This window comes from Lissotriton vulgaris, chromosome 3_2 (assembly GCF_964263255.1).
Source record: "Lissotriton vulgaris chromosome 3_2, aLisVul1.2, whole genome shotgun sequence".
Taxonomy (NCBI): Eukaryota; Metazoa; Chordata; class Amphibia; order Caudata; family Salamandridae; genus Lissotriton; species Lissotriton vulgaris.
In genome coordinates this window covers 7,107,928-7,130,206 of record NC_141690.1, presented here as the reverse complement: position 1 = coordinate 7,130,206, position 22,279 = coordinate 7,107,928, and the positions used below count along the sequence as shown (strand labels likewise).

The window sequence follows — 22,279 nt, the reverse complement described above, 5'->3', positions numbered from 1 at the left end:
GCCAATGTTTAGTCCATTAAGAGCAGGAGATCTGAACTCACATATTGGAAGGTGCTCTCATATGAAGAAAATGGTGGCTCTGTAAAATAAAATATTTGCCTAGGATGACATATTGAGACCAGTTTATGGGTCAAGTACATTACAGTTGGGTTAAGTAAATTATTCCAGTTACTAGACCTGCAGGTCATTTTAATGAGTATTCAAGGCCTGTATCCCCATGGTGATTAATGTGCTATTCAAATCAACATAATGGCCTATATTTCCTCAGGAAACAAAAGATGGAAAAACATTAAATAGAGGAGCAAGCTATATACCTTTGACATGCCAAATGCAAACAAAGGAGATTATGCGAATGCTACTAATGGAGGGCTTCCGCAGTCAGTCAGGTTGATCAAAATATCCAGCCAGCAATAGAACAAAAAAGCTAAAATACAAGAATTGAGCCTATTTCCAAAACGTAACAAAGCAGAAAGATAGGGGAAAACCTGCAATCGAATATAAGAGGACCTGAACCAGCCAGCAGGTGGGGGTGGTGGTGTGGAGGGGGGGGGCGGGGGTGGTGAGATCGCGGAACTGTGCAATCTGCTTTGAGGATTTATCGAGACAGGAAGATCCGTTGCTTTAGACAGCAGATCCTTTGCTGGGCCATCAACCAGATGCATCAAAGCTCGCCATGGTCACATTTTCTCTGCAATGGCACCTCAGGATTCGCTCTGGGTCAGCTATGAATGCTTTGAGGAGCAGGGAAACCTCTGCAGATGCAAATATTTACAACCCCCATGGCAGCATTTTAACCTTGCTATTGGGCCAGAGGAAATTGGCTAGATCCACAACCTATTACAAAACGAGGTGGAGATCTTCAACGTACAAAAAACAAATCAGACCCTGCTAGGAGAAAACAGGGCCCCCTAATCATAGCCTGGATATAGTGGACTGCTCTCACTGAATCCCAACCATGTCATGTTGCTAGGAGAAGAGTTCTATACAGGACACCAGGAACTGTTGGAAGATTAAGTACTCCAAAGAAGACGTCTAAACAGTAAGGGTCCTGGTGTATAGCAGAGTCAAGTCTTCTACAGGTCAGGTTGCTAGGAAATATGAGCCAAAGCAGGTGGTAAGTTTTAGATGAGAAGTTAAAGAGGCAGTGGCAACCATCCCTCTGGTTTATGATAAGCCCCATTTAAGATGTGATTTTCATTACAAGAGATTTCGAAACCATAGTGCAAGCAAAACCTAAAAATGGTATACTACTAAATATAATCCTCTGGATGCCAATGTTACATAGTGTTGCCTTGAGGATAAAAATGTCTCAACTATACCACTCATCTATAAAATCTGAACTCTTTTGCGAACTTGCAGGAGGAATATGAAGAAAATGTAAACACAATGACTGAAAAAAACTTGTGAGATGCCTCTGTAACCCCTAAAGAGGTTGCCATATCTATTGCCTTACACTACTAAATTATTTGTACAGGGTTTCTTTCTCCAGGAACAAATTGTGAAGCATCACTAGAGACTGCACAACAACATCGCAAGACCTTATTCCAGTCAACACTGTCCACGATGAATGTTAAAAAGAAAATCTGTGGAGCCACAGACTTGACTCCCACCCTTGTTCGCCTCGTCATTGTTATCAGTTTTGTGCATTTACGCTCATTACTTGTGCTTCACCAGATTCTTGTAAAATAGGTCATGATGTTTTCTAATGCTTTCCTTTTCAACTGTTTTGCATATTTTTTTAAATGAGAATATGAATTTCAGTACTAGTATTCCAACCTTTATTAAATTATTGGTAAGACTAAGCATTTTTGCGTTTGCTTCCTTAATTATAAACACTGCAAATGATGCATGCAAATGAATCACAATACCACAAAATGGCAGACTAGCAAAATAAGACATAAGACTGGAACATGTTAAACCAGTAAAAACAATTTTGATGCTAAAACTAAAACTGAATGAATACAACATTTGATACAGCCGCTCGTATATATATATATATATATACACACACACACACATACACACACATATACATTCACCAACTTCCCCCAGCAAGGGGAAAAACGAGTCGCACACCAAATTGCAGTATTCAAATCCTCTTTATTTCTCTAGTTATAGGGCTAACAGCGCGAAAGATCTACGCGTTTCAGTGTCTCACCACCTTGCTCACGATCGTGAGCAAGGTGGTGAGACACCGAAACGCTTAGATCTTACGCGCTGTTAGCCCTGTAACTAGAGAAATAAAGAGGATTTGAATACTGCAATTGGGTGTGCGACTCGTTTTTCCCCTTGCTGGGGGAAGTTGGTGAATGTGGAGCGGCGTGGGTTCAGCCGCACGATAACGCACCTACGTGAGCGCTGCAAATTCCTGAATTTCGAACCAAATTGGAGGTGATATACATATATATATTATATATATATATATATATACACACATCAGCAAAAACTGTGGTGGAGTGTGAGGAGCACAACACGGCGCCCCCCCTAGCAAAGGTACTAACCAGCTGGTGTGTGTCTGCGCGAAGGGGAGAGAGGAGGCGGCATTGCGCTGCCTGACAAGGGCTCATTCGAAGGTAATGGCCGGAATAATATGCCCAGGACCCCTGTGGTGGAGTGCAGGAAGCGCCAAGCAATTGGGGGCACGAAAGTAAGTCTGTTGTCCTATACACTGGTATACGGGACCTCGTGGACTGCAGGTTCCATCAGGCAGTGCTCCTGGGAGGTGCAACGCTGTTATTACACTCACCTGGAGGAGGAGGAGCAAAGGGACTGCTGATATTGAAGTGGTCTCTGGAGCGCTTGAAATTTTGTTTTCTTGTGGGACTGGCACTGATGACGGCCAATGGGGCCAGAAACGCGTCTGCCATGGCGTCTCACAGACTTCAGAAAGCGACTGCATGTTTGCCAAATAAATCCTGCATTTGAGCCCGGAGCATGTGTCTCGCTGATTTCTAAAGAGGTCAGATATATATATATATATATATATATATATATATATATATATCCAGCTCGAGTCCCTGCAAGTTTCTTAAAAGTTAAACTTAAAATAAATCAACTGAAAACGACCCCCGGAGTGCGTGGTTTCTTTTGCGAAACTGGTGGAAACTGTGAGCTGAATATATATATATATATATATATATATAATATATATATATATATATATATATACACACACACACACACACACACACACACACACACACACATCCATTCAAACAAAGTTGCCTGTCATGGAAAGAGCCCACAGACCAGGTAGGCATTTTCCATATTCTTTATTTGAAGCAGCAGCAAGAGAGACTGCAAAGCAGCAGCAAATTGTCCAGCCGACGCATTTCGTGCTTGGCGCACTTCTTCAAAGGCTCTGGGCTTCTGTGGCGATGCGTAGGCATTTTCTAACACCACTTAAATATTGATAAAGTCCCGCCCTTGTGGGCGTGGCTGCACTGCGGCCCGATGGTAGCTGTAGTGCTGGTATTGCTTCAGTGAGCTGCCTAGTTCATGCAACAGTACACATTTTACCCCAGTGGGTTTGCGCCGCCCAGCACTTCTTTCGCTGTTGGCATTCACCTTCAAACAAACGGCACTGTTCTCCAGATCCGGGGTGCCATTTGACTCCTCCGGTGGTGGGCTGCTCGCAGCCCCAGGGCTCCTTCCGCGGCTCAGGCAGGCCGCTAACATCCATTCAAACATAGTTGCCTGTCATGGAAAGAGCCCACAGACAAGGTAGGAACTTGCCATATTCTTTATTCGAAGCAGCAGCAAGAGAGACTGCAAGGCAGCAGCAAATTGTCCAGCCAACGCGTTTCGTGCTTGGCGCACTCCTTCAAAGGCTCTGGGCTTTTGTGGCGATGAGTAGGCATTTTCTAACACCACTTAAATATTGATAAAGTCCCACCCTTGTGGGCGTGGCCGCACTGCGGCCCGATGGTAGCTGTAGTGCTGGTATTGCTTCAGTGAGCTGCCTAGTTCATGCAACAGTACAAATTTTACCCCAGTGGGTTTGCGCCGCCCAGCACTTCTTTCGCTGTTGGCATTCACCTTCAAACAAACGGCACTGTTCTTCATATCCGGGGTGCCATTTGACTCCTCCGGTGGTGGGCTGCTCACAGCCCCAGGGCTTCTCCCGCGGCTCAGGCAGGCCGCTAACATCCATTCTTTGCTGGACAATTTGCTGCCGTTTTGCAGTCTCTCTTGCTGCTGCTTCGAATAAAGAATATGGCAAATGCCTACCTAGTCTGTGGGCTCTTTCCATGACAGGCAACTGTGTTTGAATATATATATATATATATATATATATATATATATACACATACAGAAACTAACTCCGGTACTTCCTAAAAAAATGTTACGGAAACTGTCGTTTTGTGGATTTGAAAAAGCAATTAACATCTATTTTGTAATTCAATTAATCAAGTGGGCTAAAATAAAAAAGTCAATGACCCTGTACAGAGTTACAGAACTCTTGCCCCTGAGAAAAAAAGAAAAAAAACACCTATGATGGAAACGTATGCACTTTTTGATGAGTAAATATTTACTATTTAAAATCTAGTCAAAATCAGGTCTTATCAAAGTGGACATCAATGAATACCACTACACAGACAGCTCACAAAGCATTCCTGCACACAAAACAGAGAATTTGCTCACTGTGGGTTATGTAATTTTTACCTATTTACGAAGACTACATAAAATGTGCTAAGAGCAAGTAGGATAATAGAGAAAAACGATTAGTAAGTTCTTCCATAACAGTGGCAACAAAAAACTCACTAATAAAGAACACATTTCTGGTAAGCAATTGTAGTTACAGATTGGTTAAAAGAAATTCAGAGATGTAAACTCAAATCACTTAGGCTATAGACGAAAAAGCACCAAATGACTTTAAAAAACAAAGTACAGTATCCATACTAATATCCATACTAATATAATAAAGAGAGCCCAAACCTTTGAGGCGGGTAATCTCAGGAACCACAGCACCAATCACAACACCCAATACAGCGTTGGAAAGGGCAGTTGCAGCAGAAGGACATAGGCTATGCAGACGCCCACCATATACATTTAAAAGGTAAAAGAACTGTGCCAGCAAAGTAGTCCCTTGTGGGTGTGCCTGTGTTGTCCTGTGGGCGTGTCCTGGGGGAGTGACAAACGCTGGAGGCGTGTGGTACGTTCCGCCCTTCATGCCATGTCTCATTGTGTGCTAATCCCACCCTGCTCCCTTTAAATACCCCTGTACCTCATAATCATAACCCACCCTTACTCCTTAAAATACCCCAACACCCTTAAACACGAACCCATCTTAACCCTACAAATATACCCTGTACCCCAAAACCCAAACCTATCACTAAACCCTACAAAATACCCCTTTACCCCAAAACCCAAACCTAGCCCTGAACCCTATAAATACCCCTGTACCTCAAAACCCAAACCTAGCCCTGAACCCTAAAAATACCCCTGTACCACAAACCTAGCCCTGAACCCTAAAAATATCACTGTACCCCCTGAACCCTAAAAATATCACTGCACCCCAAAACGCAAACCTAGCCCTGAACCCTAAAATACCCCTGTACCCCAAAACCCAAACCTAGCCATGAACCCTTAAAATACCCCTGTACCCCAAAACCCAAACCTAGCCCTGAACCCTTAAAATACCCCTGTACCCCAAAACCCAAACCTACCCCTGAACCCTAAAATATCCCTGAAGCCTAAAAAATAACCCTGTACCCCAAAACCCAAACCTACCCCTGAACCCTAAAATACCACTGCACCCCAAAACCCAAACCTAGCCCTGAACCCTAATACCCCTGTACCCCCAAACCAACCCCTGAACTCTAAAAATACCCCTGTACCCCAAAATCCATACCTATCCCTAAAACTACCCCTGTACCCCAAAACTATATCTGAACCCTTAAAATACCCAAACACCCCAAAACATAGGACAAACACGATATATCCCGAGCAAAGTTGAACAGTTATATTGTACAATTCGTCAATCAAAAGTAAAACAACATATTTCAAGATAAGTGTCAGTCTTCTTTAATGTTCACAACAGAATCCTTTTGATTACTAGCCAACACATGTTTCGTCTAATTAGCAGTATATGCATTTAGACTTCATCAGGGCAGCGCATGTAATTACAAAGCTGGCGACACCACTGACTACCAGTTCCAAGTGGCGCGATAAGGGAGTATATTAGGAGTTCAGAGTAGGTTCCACGAAGAAGTAACACCTCAAGTTTAAAAATTATCGAGTCCCTCGTCAGGGCAAAGTCCAGTCACACAATCGAGTAGATCTCATATTCCAAATATCGGTGGCAGCACGAGTACGGCGTCTAGACCCCAAAACATATACCCAAAACATATACCCCTACACCCATACTTACCTTATCCAAACATTTTTAAAAAAACATGCTTTTACCATTCATGCATTTACAACGAATTTCGTTGTAAATGTATGCATGGTAAAAGCATATAAAATGTAATGCCATGCGTTATAATGGCATTGCAGAGTCATGGTACTTTCGTAATGAAAGTATGCGGAGTGATGGTATGCGGAAAGAAAGTTGCGGAATTACCTCCCCCGGTAAGTACATTGGTGGCACGGCGGCCCACATCTCCAGCAACATACTCATATTTTTTCACCACCCATTTGAAAAATGCACAGGTCTCTCTCATTGATGGCCAGCACCGACATACACTTTTAGACACACCTGCCACCACAAGTTCTAGAATTGTGAACTTTAGAGCTGGGGAGCTACGTTCGAATATCGGCACCAGCTCAACATCCTGTGATTCCAGGCAAATCCCTTTGTCTCCCCGTGCCTACCACAAATGAATGTGTTCTTCTGTAATGTAAATTGTGCTCATGCCATGTTGTCAAGTTCGCGCTATATAATATTGCAAGGAAAAATAAAGTAGTTCACACACTACTGAACACACACTCTTAAGTGCATCAGCAGTGCACTGTGAATCGGAGCGTTTCACAGGCCTGTCACAGATGATAAATGCTATCTAAATGAAATCCTACAAAACCATATACTACTGGCCGGCAGCAATTCATACCCGGACAACGTCGGGACGGGCTGCTATTATATATTTATATATATATATATATATATATTCACAAAAAAAACCATAGGTTATAGACCATATATAGTTAGGAATTAGCATTTACAAAACCTTATTTTACTCACACAAAACCATTGAAATTCGCATATATAGTTAGTTGCACTAACTATATATCGCGCACCCGCAATCCACTGCTGATCATGTCACATATTACATCATTCATGACATGGTCAGTGACATCACTGATGACATCACTGATGACATCTCAAATGACATTACTGATGACATCTCATTTGACATTACTGATAACATCACTGATGACATCATTCATGTGATAATACGATGAACCTCTTCAGACTCTAATATAACCTTAGATACACTCAGTGTAAACAGACACTCACAGACTGTCACTCATCCATGGAGTTACTCACACACCTAGTCAGTCATGCAATGAATCAATCACACCTCCATTTCCTCAACTATACAGTTATACACACCTTACTTATTCAAACATATACTAACACATATTTACTCTCTTATACAATCCCTGATACAAGTTCACAATGATCCATACAGCCACTCACACATTCACTGGCTCTTATGCACAGTTATTTATATAGGTCAACTCTCACATGTACTGTGTTTTACATATGTACTTACTTTGACATGTAGCACTGAGATATCCATTCACTCACCAATACACTCATGCACACAGTCAACCGCCCATACAGCGGTTTCCACATGCACTTTTGAACCCATACATCTAGTGAATCAACTGCTCACACATCTATGCACAGAGTCATACACCTCCCAGCCACCCACACACACACACTCAGTCTCCCATACAAATACTTGGGCAACCAATCAATAACCCATATAGTTACTCATATAGCTACTGATCAACACATGCAGCAGTTTACAGGACAACAGACATAATGATGCACAAATTAAGACAGTTTAGTCACTAACCCATGCACTCAGTGAGACACATTTAATCACTCACTCATACAGTCAGTCATGCACCTACTAAATCCTTCATCCAGACACTTATACATCCACTCATTCTTCAATATGTAAGACATATTTTAACTTTACAGAAACATACAGTCACTGGATGTTGTCATCAGTGATGTCATCAGTGATGTCATTTGAGATGTCATCAGTGATGTCATCAGTGATGTCCCTGACCATGTCATGAATGATGTAATATGTGACATGATCAGCAGTGGATTGCGGGTGCGCGATATATACTAACTATATATGCGAATTTCAATGGTTTTGTGTGAGTAAAATAAGGTTTTGTAAATGCTAATTCCTAACTATATATTGTCTATAACCTATGGTTTTTTCAGTGAATTTCAATGGTTTTTTAATAGCAAATATCAAAAGCTGTAAAATGTATTCTTCTTTTAAAGGAAAAATATATTTTATATATATTTAATATAATTTTTTTATGTATATACATTTTTTGAGGGAACAAATTTATCAACTATCATGCTGAAGAAGAGTGGGGAAAAAAAACAAAGAGGAGGACTAAGAGGAAAGAACAATCAGTTCAAAAATACAATTGCTTTAAAGCATGAAGTGCTTTTCCACACATTTACATTTAAATAACCCATATTAGAACATACAAAATATCTACAGAGGAGACGGTGTACATTGAATTTTAGACTCTTCATTGGTACCTACATGTTGGTACTTACATCACCCACACAACACAACAGCTCTATTCAGAGCTACCCTACCTCAAAGCACTCTAAAATATTATTTTACTATTTCCCTTGGTTTTCCCCTTGTTACGCTTTCCGGAACGCTACCCGGTGTGCGGACCGGGCGCTAACCGTGCGAAAATTTGAAAAAAAAAAAGGGTTTTTTTTTTTTACATATATGGGCCTTCTCAGCCACCCTCAGAAAACCTAGGGGGTCAGGATATGTCTCCCGTGCCCCCTTATACCCATCCCCAACATTGTTTATCCTCCATCTTGTGAAATAATTAGTCTGAAACACAAGATGGCGGACTCCCGTTACGCTACCGGTGAGCTACCCGGTTCGTGTACCGGGTAGCGCTTCCACCGCGAAAAAAAATGTGTTTTATTTTTTTGCCCCGCGGGGCCCTTTAATAGCCCCCACATCAATCCTAGGGGGTCAGGAGGGGTCTACCTTGCCCCTTTCATTAATTTCCCCCTTTGTTTATTTCCACCTCTTGTCTCTCGATCCTACCGAGAGACAAGATGGCGGCCGCTCCGGACTGTTTAGAATGTTGAGTCACCAGAGAGCCAATCCGCTTCTCCTCGCGAAGTTCCGTTACGCGTCTGGTACGCGAACCGGGGCGCTAACCGGGACGCTGTCACAGATATATATTTTTTTTTTAACGTTAATTTCTCAAAATCCACTGGAGCACATATCTTGAGACCTAGCAAAGGCACATCGGGCAAACAGTCTCTACAATTTTGCCAAGTTTCATAGAAATCCATTCAGCCGTTCGAGCTAAAAGTGAGTCCAACCGCACTATGGAAAACTCAATGTTAAAAACACGTTTTGGGACCCCCCTTTTTTCTCGGCCCCCGCTTGACGAAACCCCCCCCCCAAACTTTCAGGGGACGCTCAGAAACAAAATGTGCCATTTTCCTGAAAATTTCAGCCAATTCCGTCCATCAACGCCAAAGTTATTCAACATGGAATTTTCAGAAATCCCTATTCAAAAAAATCCTAACTATATATACCTACTGGCGAATGAAACCCCTCATTTTGTTCCTTTGCAAATTAAATGTTTTAAGTGTTAACACTTTATTCCAATCAAGATGACTTCAGGTGTGCCATACTTTTGTCATAAGTAAGACTGTTAGTGCTCTAGTTGTTCTTTAGAACACTCTGGGACATTGTCACTGGGCTATAGTTGGGCTACATCTGGCTGATATTTGGGCTACATTTGGTTGTTTTTGTCTCTGGTGGCCATCTTTGGGCTACATTGGGCTATAACATATATATAGCCCAATGTAGCCCAATATATATTTTTCAAAGTTAATTTTCGTAAAAACCACTGGAGCATATATCTTGAGACATAGCAAGGGCACATCGGGCTACCAGTCCCTACAATTTTGCCAAGTTTTGTGGAAATCCACTCAGCCGTTCGAGCTAAAAGTGAGTCCAACCGCCCTATGGAAAACTCAATGTTAAAAACACGTTTTGGGACCCCCTTTTTTCTCGGCCCCCGCTTGACGAAACCCCCCCCCAAACTTTCAGGGGACGCTCAGAAACAAAATGTGCCATTTTCCTGAAAATTTCAGCCAATTCCGTCCATCAAAGCCAAAGTTATTCAACATAGAATTTTCAGAAATCCCTATTGAAAAAAAATCCTAACTATATATACCTACTGGCGACCGCCAGTAGGTAAAATATATATTATATATATTATTTTGGTTTTTTTTAACACAATGAAACCAACGAACTACGTACAACTAAATGTCATTTTAAACAATACTTGTCAAAAGTGAGCACTCAAGCAAATGACAAACTGAAAAGAAATGATGTCCATAACAAACAATTGTACAGAACAGACATACATAATCATTTGCAGGAATACGATTTTTTTATGGTCACAGATGCATGCAATGAACTGGCCAATTCACACAGCGAGAGAGTAGTCAGTGCTACCTGGCAGCATCCCTGATTGTGCACTTGCTTTTGTTTCCATTTGTATATATGCTTCACTGTGCGATGGTGTTGGTGGAATAGTTGTTAATCATCAGCACCCATTATAGTGGAAACACATATGCAGTGGAGACACTGTGTGTAATGTGAAACTGGTCTGTGTACAGCTCTTGGCTGTAAAAGCAACAATGTGTTTGTGCTGTTAACTCCTGGAAACATCTGCATGGACAATAATCACTGCACCCAGACATGGGATGTTGCTGCACTCAAAGTCAAAGTCAAAGATCGCTTTATTCCATTTCAAAAATTAAAACCATAAAAGCACATATCAATACATACATACATAAAATAATTAATCATGATAATAAAAAACTCTATTTCATTCATAATCTGGGGAAACTCTAAAAATACACTAAAGTGCAACGATGCCATGCTATAAATACAATCATTTCAAATTAAGTCAGTTCAGTTAAGATATAGGACTAAAGCATAATAGATCTACATCTAATAATGGACTTTAAAAACAGAGATACCACGCTTATCAACATTTCATCTTGTAGTTGTTGGATTTTGAACAAGGCTGGTCTACACTGTCTCAATCCCCAAATTTTTAACAATGGTAACAAATACCTCTTCCTACTCCACATGTAAAATTTACTAAATAAGATACAATGTATTAAAGATTGTGGAGAGGAGTCATCGCATGGACAGTTAATTAAGGTTTTTGACCAGTCATTCGTGGTTGGAAAGGTAATCAGCCTAAAAAATCTCTCAGATGTGTTTTTATTTACTCTCCTTTATATTGTGTTTATTCCGCTATCATGAAGCAAGTGCTTATCATATGGTTTCTATGTCAGACCGAAAGAAAGCATGTTTGTTTCCATCTGTTTAGGGTTTGCAAGAACTAATTAGTGCCTCTCAGTGCATTGCATCTATGCATGTGAGAAAGTGCTATGCCCCGCCACAATATAGTTTAATCCACGTATGTGCACTTGCATCAGGAACAGTTAGAGTCAAATGTACATTCTCTCTCAATCAAAATACTATTTGCGCTACATTTCAATGGGTGGGAAGGTAGAACACAGCACCTCCCCCAAACAAGCTTTCTACAACAAATGTGTGATGCCAACACTGCTTTCTAACACTGGTGACTGTGTATGCGGCTCTACCAAGAAAGTTATTCAAGACATAACTTCGGTCAAACCACAGCACTAGTTTGGCTTCTGATTAAAAAAAAAAAATCAAACAAATTAAAGTAAACATACCAACAGTCCCAAATTAGACATGATACAACTGGGTTCTAAATCAAAATATTGAGTTTCTTAATAAATAGGAGCATTACAATAATGTTGCGTGTAATTAATTAAAACTTGGATGATTTAAACAGTTAGTGGATAATCCTAAAATCTAGAATTGGTTGAGTCACCCCCATTTCTCCCACACCAATGAAGACCGAGTTTCACAACACTGATCCTGAGAATCTGTTCGGTTATGGACCCCTGTAGTTTGATCTGCAGCTGTGCTAAGAGGAATGTGTTTGCTGGTGTGCTTCTAATACAGTGAGGTTAAAAGAGCCATCTAAAGAAAATATTGCTTTACAGATTAAGACATAGGACCTCAATTTAATCTGCACCGAATCCTTACAGTAGCAATCTAAACACATATTAAATACCATACACAAATTTCAATATCATTATTAAACCCAAAAAAAACAGTTAACATTAAGAAGTCTTAAGGGAATATGTGAAGAAATGTTTCCAGTAGAGCTTCAGTCATTTACATTGCTAGAAAAAAAATAAGGCCAACTCCTCACAAAACTGCTTAAACTTTGAGAACATTCATTTGTGTGCAAGTCTATAGTTCCAAGCACAGCACTTCGATGGATTAAAATCTGAACCTTGACTTGAGCGTTTCAAAACGATGATTCTTTTCAACCTTTGATTTGTTGCTACCTAATTCACTTTCAGCAACGCCTATGCTGTTGGAAAGATTGGCTCACATATTCCTCTAAAATGAGCTGGCATAGAGAGGAATTAAAGATAGACTGAATGTCTTGAAGATCATTCAGGTGAGGCCCCCCTCCCACCCAAACATTAGACACGCTATAATGTCCTTTTAGGGAAAAAGAGGGTTTTTCCCCAGCTACGTTTCATTAAGGTCATACTTGATCAATCCTTTCCTAATTAAATAGTCAGGGACTAAAACTTAACTGATAGATCTGGGGGTCTCTAGTGGGCAATGGTATTCACCTTTGTCCAAATAGGGACCCTTACTTCTAATTCAGGATAAAGGGATTACACTCCTGGATAACCCCTGCTCACCCCCTTGGTAGCTTGGCACGAGCAGACAGGCTTATCTCAGAGGCAGTGTGTTAAGCATTTATGAATATAAACTGTAGTGATACCACTACAGATGGACACAACACATATTTTATAAAAATAAGTATTCTTTATATAGACTTAAACACAAGACCACAAACAACAAAAATCCACAATACTACACTTAAGGTTACTTAAAAGATGATTAAAGTCTCTTAGTTCAAGTTGTTGGTAAATGCGACAAAGTACTCAACAAAGTACCTGGATGCGTAATGCAAAGTGAGCAAAAGGGGAGATGCGTTGGTTCCGTGACCCGGGGGAACGGTTGCGTCCTTCCTCAATGCTTGCGCAGAGATGGGGACTCGTTGTGAGCCTTACCGGTGCAGAGGTGATGCGTGGATTCTAGGCCTGCTGGCCCGTTGCGGTGCGCAAGATGGCGCATTTAATGCGATCCGGTTGCGATACGAGAAGATGGCGCCCTTGATACAGTGATGAGAGAACGATTACGCCCTGGCAGCCTTGCAACGACTCTGTACTTTGGAGCAGCGACAGGCCCTGCGACACGCTTCTCCGGTGATGCGATGGAAACTCTCACGATGCTGTCACGCTTCTCTGGTGATGTGACAGCAGACAGCTTCGATGAACACATGCTTCCAGGGAAATGAGGCAAAGGCTCGCTTCTCCGGCGTTACGATGATGTCAGCTGCGGCGGCGACACGCTTCTTCTCTATGCGTCGCGCTTCCAGCTCCAAGCAGCACGCAAGTGTCTGGAGTCAGAATTACCAGCGAGGAAATTCAGGAGGGAGCTGGAGGTGAAATCATTTGTCCCTGAGACTTCAGCAGGAGGCAAGCACAGTTCAAGTCCTTTGAGAACATTCTGTAGATGAATGTCCTTACAAAAGTTCCTTCTCCTTTCCCTTGGCAATAAAGCAACCACTGCAGGCCAACCCAGCAAACAGCACACTGGCAGAGGAGCAGTACAACTCCTGCAGCTTCCTTGGTTCTTCTCCTTGGCAGAAAGGTTTCTTGTTCCAGAAGTGATCTAATTTCTTGGGATCAGGGTCCCAATATTTATACCCCAAAATCCTTTGTTCTCTGAAGGCAGAGAGGCCTCTGCCTAGTCCAAACCAGTTCCTGAGCACTTTGTTTACATGACTCTTCTTCCTTTCACTGTGCAGGGCAGAGACATCAGCCGCCCCACAGGAGGTGGAGCCAGCACAGGGGAGGGAAGATACAGCTCTGGAGCACTCTGTTGACATGATTCCTCCTCTCCTTTCACAGTGCAGGGCAGAGATATCAGACAAGCCACGGGGGGTGGAGCCAGCATTGTAGAGGGAAGGCCCAGCCCTATTCAGGTCCCAGGTGCAACTCCTCCCCCCATCTAGATGCAGATCTCTCTATTCACCACTGGGCAGCCCCAGCCTGTCTCCTGGAATTCCCCAGCCGTGTCACACACAAACCCTGACAAGGAATACACAACCCAGCAGAGGCAGGCTCAAATGGTTAGGCAAGCAAATACCTGCTTTCTAAAAGTGGTATTTTCAAAAACAGAATATTAAAATAAACTTGACTAAAAGATGTATTTTATTATTCTGAGTTCAGGCATACTAAATTCGAATTTCTACCATGTTCCCTGAGTCAGTTAGGATTGTACGAATGTAATAATCTAACTGCCCATTTTGGTCTATGAGAACAGGTAGCCTTCAAAAGTGAACAAGCATTTACAATGCAATAGGTCTCACAATGACACTGTTTTGAGCTATTGGCATTGTAAATGATATTGGGTTTTTTTCCCCTTCATGAAGCATTAACCGCTTAACCGCGGAGCGAATTCTGCTGCGGTGCGGCGGTTTTAACGAGTGGGCGGGCCCCGTCGGCCAACGGACATGCGCAGCACTAGCCAGGTAGTGCTCGCAACAGCTATTGGCCGACGGGAGCACGGAAGGGGTTAATCAAATGGTGTAATGCAAAATGGCAATAGCTCACTTTGTTGTAATTGCGAAATCTAATGCATTGCATTTGTACTAGTGTGAGTTTTGTATTGTAAATGGTACTGGCTTTTATTAATGTTTTCTTTTATCACATTAATCTATTGCATTAAAAATGTTAATACCACAGGCCTCAGGACAGCAAACAGCTATTATTATGGCCACTGCCTGCTGCGCTTATGAGGGCTGCTGCAACAGGCAAGGAACCACTGGTCCCTAATGAAGTGCTTCCTGTTGTAAAAGGCCACTGTATGCTCTGCAAACAGTGATACTCATTGAACCAGAGCATGTGTCAGGACCTCAAGCACACACCCACTCTTCTCATATCGGACACACAACAACCACAAATAACCCAACCACACATACAGGCCGGCCTCCCATTGCCATGAAACGTTTGAGTGCCAAAATTTCACATTGGTTGCTGGTGAACGCTATACAAAGGTGAGATAACTTAACTAATGAAGAAGTCACCAGCACACGACACGGTGTGAGGGAGGGTCCCCCTATACTGGCGTATGGTCCCACAATCATGCCAACCGTTTTTGCCCTCTTGGAATCTTATACATCATACATGCCCCAGCTTCTACCCACTGGCATGCGTCTGTTCAAGAATGTACCCTCCTAACTCCACAGTGTGCCTCATGGGTGGACGTTTCTCCGCTTCCAACACATCTTCTTGTGCCCGCCAAGTGCTTAGAAGCCATCTATAACGGATGCAGGCAGGGAAGTATGCGGGCTGGGGACTGCTGACATAGTGTGGAAGATCAGCTACCTAGGTAGGAGCGGTACAAAAGGGGGTGGTGACAAAAGGGGGTGGTAGGAGCAGCAGTCCTGGACCCAAACCCTCCCAGGGCCTCTCACAGAAGGTGCGCCTCTTTTGGAAGGGCAGATCGGACGACACAGCTTTGGTTCTGAGCTCACTGGACTAGGCTCTACACACTCGTGCTGACGTCACTCCAAGTTCCCTTAAAATGAAGGAGAGTCACAACAACTTTCTAAAAGGGGAGTGCATGCATGCATACATCCTCAAAACAAGTCAGATTTACTCACTGCACTCTGTCGTAATTAATCATTCTTGCTCAAAACGGTTCGAGTGGCCTCTTCTCACCATTGAAAAATAAACAGTTTAAGGTCCAGAATTCACTGGCAATAGGTTACATTGACCTCAAGGTGCATTCTATACCAGAAGAATTGTAAAGAAAGCAATGCAAACTGGGCGAACAGTCCATCTGAAAACCCAATCTATCCAAGGCGGACTGACATCTTGTGTACTAGGCTGCCCTGCCCACAACACAGATGCCGGGCCGAGTTTCCTGCAGCTGTGGTAAACCCCCCTCATCCCCTCAACAACTTTATGTAAACTTACTGTTCCAAGAGACCGCCCAAGTTGATTCTGCACAGAAAACACGTTGCTTGAGTGTGAAAGCTTACCGAAAAGCACATTCAGTAATGTCGGCTTGCCGGAGTCACAGACGGAAGCACTTCACGGTAAAGCAGCAGGAGTGCACGCCGTATGGTTGCCTCCGTTCTCAAGTTGCCCAGATGTTAGAAGGTAGCGAAAGCAACCAGCCGCCCGGCCGGCCAGCCAATTGCATCGCGGCCCGGCCGGAAGTCCCGCCTCCTCGAGCACCCAAGAAAGGAGAGGAAAAGTCTTCCCGCGGCCCGGGGCTCCCGTGAGCTGCGGAGTGCCCCGGAGCCGCCTGAGCAGAGGAGTAGCTTTTGTCCCGCGGCCCCGGAGAAGAGCTGCAGAGCCGAGGAGTCACACAGGGAGCAAAGAGAAGTGCTGCGGAAAGAGCCCCGAGGAGCGGGAGCTCTCGTGTAGCCCCCGCCAGCAGAGCCTGGTGAGTGTTGTCAGGTGGGGGGGTGGGGGGGGGAGCTGCGGCGGGGGAGGGAGGGGGGGGTGAGGTGTCTCTGTATGTATGCGGCGGCCGGGGGCGCTTCTGTGTATGCGGCGCGGGGGGGGGGAGAAGTGTCTCTGTATGTGTGCGTGCGTGTAGGTGCGCTCCTGCATGTGTGCGGCGAGGGGGGCGGGAGTTGGTGCGCGCGTGTGTGGCCCTTCCTGCCTGCGTGTGCATGTGTGTGTCTGTGGCAGGGGACGTGCATGGCGCCGGGCTGGGCGTGCGCGCTCACGAGGTAGAATCTCCGGCAGGAGACGCTTGTGACAGTCTGCTGTCCACATTCCCCTGAAAGTGATTGCATTAGTTGTCTCGCTAGACGCAAAAGCTTCGCTTTTGCTTTCGTCTAGCGAGACCTAAAAACGAAAATGGCTGTCATTCACTATTATAACATGCTACAAACATAAGAGCATGTCCTACCTTATACGTACAATGCGCCCTGCCTTGGGTTGTCTAATATGAAGCAAAGGGAAGGTTTAGGGACTGGAAAGTGGGTGCACTTGGCCAAGTCGACATGGCAGTGCTAGACTGCACACAGGCCTTGCAATGGCAGGCCTGAGACTCACTTTACAAGCTGCTTCTGTGGGTGGCACAACCAGTGCTGCAAGCCCACCAGCAGTATTTGATTTAGAAGCCCTGGGCACACATGGTGCACTGTACTAGGGGCTGACAGATAAATAAAATAACCCAATCATGGAATCCAATATCAATTTAACATAGGGAGCACTTGCACTGTGACACTGATTAGCAGTGGCACAGTGCCCAAAGCATAAAACCAGTAAAAACAAAATCAAAACAGAGGAGGCAATCCGTCAAAATGGAAGGGAAACTCACGCCAATGATGTCAGGTCTAACATTAACCTTATTGACAGATGTCTCTAGATCGCTGGATGTATCTCTGAGAGTCTGTGTAATCTAAGTAACATTTTCTCAAAACTAACTCATGGGCTGTAAATAGTCTTGACATTTATCATTTATAAATAATCTTTCTCACTGTGAAATAAAGGACCTCATACTGCCTGGAAATGATCTTGTAACACTTCTCACATTGACAATAATATTTATTTGAAATAATCAGATACCTTTTGACCAAGACATGATGAGTTATCAGAAACTTGAAAGCTTAAGACCAAACTGACAGCTTGGGGTTCATCTATTGTTAAGAACGAGTAAGGTTATGTTTGAATATGTAACACCGTAGACTTAAGAGGGTGTACTTTCTTTTTCACATCACTGCAGGTGGTGGTCACAGCATGTTTTCTGCACATGTCTGTATTTCATCTTGAAGTTCAAGGTAGTCAAGTGTGCTCTCTGGGAAGCCTGTGGTAGTGTACTGAAGGACTGATTGTATCTTTTTAGTGGATAAACTATACCCCCCTCTATGAAAAGACTGCATCTTGGGGTAGGGGTATCACGGTGTATTCAGCAGGATGGCATGCCTGTGAAAGGGAGCTGGGTGGGTTTGCGCTCTCTTGAGGCATCTGCTGCTGTTCCCTGCGAGAGGGCCCTGCGGCTGTGGCACCTGGGAGGAAGGACGCTGTGGTCAGGCTCTCTAGGGGATCTCTGTGGCTCAGCTCTGGGGAACTCGTGGCCCCATTGGAAAATGCGATGTGCTCTCTGAAGTACCTGTGGTTTTGCCCTCTAGGGTGTTCTGTGGGTTTTACTCATTGGCCTTGTGGTTTACAGCATGGGGGTGGGTAGGCGCCTCAACGGGTCTTACCTTGAGCCTTTTGACCATCTCATCGTTGGTGATCTTATCGGTTATATCCTTCACTCCGGGCGGATAAACGATCTTGCTGGGATCGGCCGCGATCTTCGGCGGTGCTGGAAACTCCATGCTGATCCTGGTGGTGTCTGCCGGCCCCTGGCGGGGACAAAAGGAATGTCAGCACCGCGCACAGAATTGCCTGCCCATTCACAGCCACAAAGGCACGGCCCAAATGTCCGCGCCAGAGACTGGAAGGCACTTAGTCCCTCTTACAACAAGGCCGCCTCCCAGAAGGCCTGCAGTAGAGACCCCGGCATGAACACACACCCCAGGCCGTCTGACATCCAGCTTCCCGGCGACAGAGGGAACATAGACTCTTCACCAACTTCTTACATAAAATCCACCTTACTCCCTAAGCCTCCCTTACCTGGTCAGTCACTGCATTTAGCTGGCCGGCTAGTCCCGCACTGCTCGGACAGCTGCTGTTCGGGGAGCTTCTGTGCCTCGCCGCTGCTACCGCTGCCGGTGAAGCCTATGCTGTACCTTCAGTAGGGAAACAGTGCCGCCCACTGGCTACTGGAGGAACTGCAGACTGGGAGGTTGGAGCAGCGGGCACGAGCACAGCCAAACAACCAACTCTCGCAGAACTTGTCAATTGCGAGATGTGATCATCCCTTGTGCGCTAGGTGCCAATAATGCTAAAGCAATCCGCCGCAAACTAAGAACTACCTTATTGGATGGTACATTACCCCAGTTATACTAACAGAGGTCCCGACTAGAGCCGTCCAGTTTCAGTCAAATATAGGAGACCTATAACAGTTGACTTGTGTTTATTATGTGTAAAGTAACTGAAAAACGTTATCCGATCATTACTTGTGGGGCTTCACCGTTAAAAAAAAGCTAAGTTCCTTTTTTACGTCGTTTGTGATGACGTCGGTGTGTTCTTGTAATTTTCTCGGAGGGTGTACTTCCAACATGTCAGTGATGTGGCCATAGAATTGAGACCTGAAAAGTTCCAGGAGTCATCGCGAAGCTTCACAAGCATGCGCATGTTTCTATTACTATGTACATTAACTTACAAACGTATTCACGTACAACGTGCGCGTTCAACATGCACAAATTGTCCCTCTGGTCACTGGGCTGGGTTACGTCTAGCACAGAGGCCATCTTAGAAACAGGCATGAGCTTCGCCGATTTAGTTTCTGACGGAAGCACTGTCCAATGGAACATTCGATTAGAAAGGCAGATCAGTGACTGGCTATAAAATATATGACGACTTTGACCGGCTCCGCCTATCAACACTGCTAGTGTTTAAAGAAGTTCTCAGCCTTCCTACAGTCCCCGCGCGCCGTGCGAATTGCCGCCAAAACTACATCCGAGTTTAGCCAATGAGTAACAACGGTGAAATGGCAGCTATGACAGATTGAAGAAGGGGAGGGACTGGGGTGATTTTAAGATCCTACATCCGGGTTTGTCAACGTTAGATCGCAGTTTTAAATCGACGGGAATATTTAGAAAGTAATCAATGGGCTGAAATGTACTTGTTATGAAATAGAGTAGAATTTGAGTAGTTTGTCTTTTTAACATTGATTCAGCCAAAATATATTTAATCGGAGTTATAAAAGTGTGTTATTCCTCATCAAGACTCCATCTGGGGAACTATTCTGTGGGTATTGTAATTGCATTCATATAGCTTATACCGAGGTGCTGAAGTGCTTTTGTGTCAGGGTAACATGCTACTCTGAATGTGCCATAGATTGAATAGTGAATGTGTAATGTACCTTTCCTACGTGAGGAACCGAGTTGCTTAATTTCTTGTTTTGTTGCTGTGCCTATGCACGTCTGACCTGAAAGTGCCGTGGTTGGTATGATGCTTTTGTTAAACATGCATTCAAATGCAATCTTTGTATATCCTTAGCACTTCAAATCCAAATATTTCTTCTTGACCTATTTTCCAAATCCTCACGTTTGATGCTCTTTGTTCTGTTGCATTCGTAACACAGTACCTTCTTTCTGGTGATGTTCTTCCAGTCTGTAGTCCCTCATACTTTCCAAGGGTCAACTTGTACCTCCAGCGCCGAAGTATTTCTCCATTTCTTTGAAGCAAGACTTAAATTGTTTTTGATAGTGCCAAACTCTGTTTTGAATTCTACAATAAATCTTTGGATAAACTCTTGTGTGATTTCAACCTTGCCATTGTCCAGCATATGTTGTAATGGGTGAAAGGATTGAAGTGTTGTAGTGTCTTGTAAATTAAAGAACGCTGAAACACTTTTGGTTCCCGTTGTACACTGTAGACCTGTGAGGTAAGTGTTGGAGAGATGAGTTGAAGGCAGGCTTAGAATGTTGAGTTCTGACTTACACGTGTAAAATGACTGTGTGTGGCATGGTTATTGGTGAGTACCTGAGCTGACAGGACACTACTAGCGTGTTGTCTTTCTTTGACTGTTTTCTCTACAGAAGCTGTTTCTCTTACTAAATATGTTTGCTTCTGATGGCCACAATTTCTGCTTTGTTCTAGTGCCTCTGATCTAATTCTTGTCTTCAGATGAGTCAAGAAGTCAGTTAGGTTTTAGTGCTCATAGGTTGTGGTTGTCTGGCGAGGGGCATTTTCATGTTATACAAGTCACTTCCAAAAATTTAAGCTTACAGTCTTGTTTTGTACAAGCCCTTACACCTCATCAAGCGTGGTGTGTTGTATCTAGTTTTTTAGTGCAATTTCTTAAGCATGCTCCTCTATGCCAGAGGGAAGGAAGTTGGTCTCTAATCAGGGTGGTGAGTAGTTGGTCTCTAATCAGTGCCCATCCATCTGGTATTGGCATCTCTACTTTACCGAGGCCTATCGGTCTGTATCTTTCCAGATGGATGTATCATATTTTCATATGCAGTTGATTAGCTCCTTGCCTAGGGGCTGGTAACCTCTCAAGCCCTCACCTCAAAGGCTATAGAAGGCATCTTGTCCCATCAGAGTCTATGTATTTGGGCTCTCACCTCCAGAGCGGGTATACTGGCATGTTGATCTGCACCAGAAACTGGCACTTCTGCGTTCTTCTAGCTGCTGTACATGCATGGAAATGAATACTCCAGCACCGACTGCTTCGTCTGGCACAAGGTGTTCATACTATCTGAGGGAGTTTGCCAGTGTACGGCATCATTCAGAGTTATTCTAGCGTTTCTCTGTGATTTGTAGATTCCTAGAGTGGTAGGAAACTGCCGCTTTGCTGGAGATACTGAAACAATCTATGTAGGCCAAACGAGACAAAAGGCAAAATGAGGATCTTACAACACTGTAGCAAGATTAGATGTAAGACACCAGGGACTCCACTAGAAGAACACTTCCAACCCGTAGGCCATGCGGCTGCAAGCCTTAAATGGTTGATATTGGAAAAGATAACCCATAATCCTAGAGGCTAAACATTGAATGCAGATGGATACACACACTTGACACAGTGGCACAGGGTTTAAAATAGTTTGAAGATATCAACAGACAAATTGTTCTGCTTGGTCATACTTAAGCCTTTTTCATATTGTTTCCTGTATATACAAGTAACATGAGACCAGAGTTTGTGTATTAATAACAGGTGCTTTTGTTTTTGACCCTCATATCCAATATGAATTACTACCATCACAGTCTTATACCTATCGTTGAACGAGGGAGCAA

At 43.7% G+C, this 22,279-nt stretch overlaps 1 protein-coding gene across 2 annotated transcripts in view; it reads right to left on the bottom strand.

The window, feature by feature from the left end:
• PDS5A (PDS5 cohesin associated factor A) overlaps positions 1–19,232 on the bottom strand; it is a 1,517,933-nt gene extending 1,498,701 nt beyond the window's left edge. Inside the window, exons 1-2 of one of the 2 annotated variants that reach the window (XM_086963962.1) lie at positions 19,046–19,232; positions 18,631–18,764 (exon numbers count right to left, since the gene is read on the bottom strand). In XM_086963962.1, coding sequence (XP_086820088.1) covers positions 18,631–18,747 — 117 coding nt within the window. In that variant the 5' untranslated portion in view covers positions 18,748–18,764; positions 19,046–19,232. Of the gene's footprint in view, positions 1–18,630; positions 18,775–19,045 lie in introns of both variants that reach the window. The other variant, XM_086963961.1, reaches the window with a different exon arrangement.
• Positions 19,233–22,279: the final 3,047 nt, after the last annotated feature.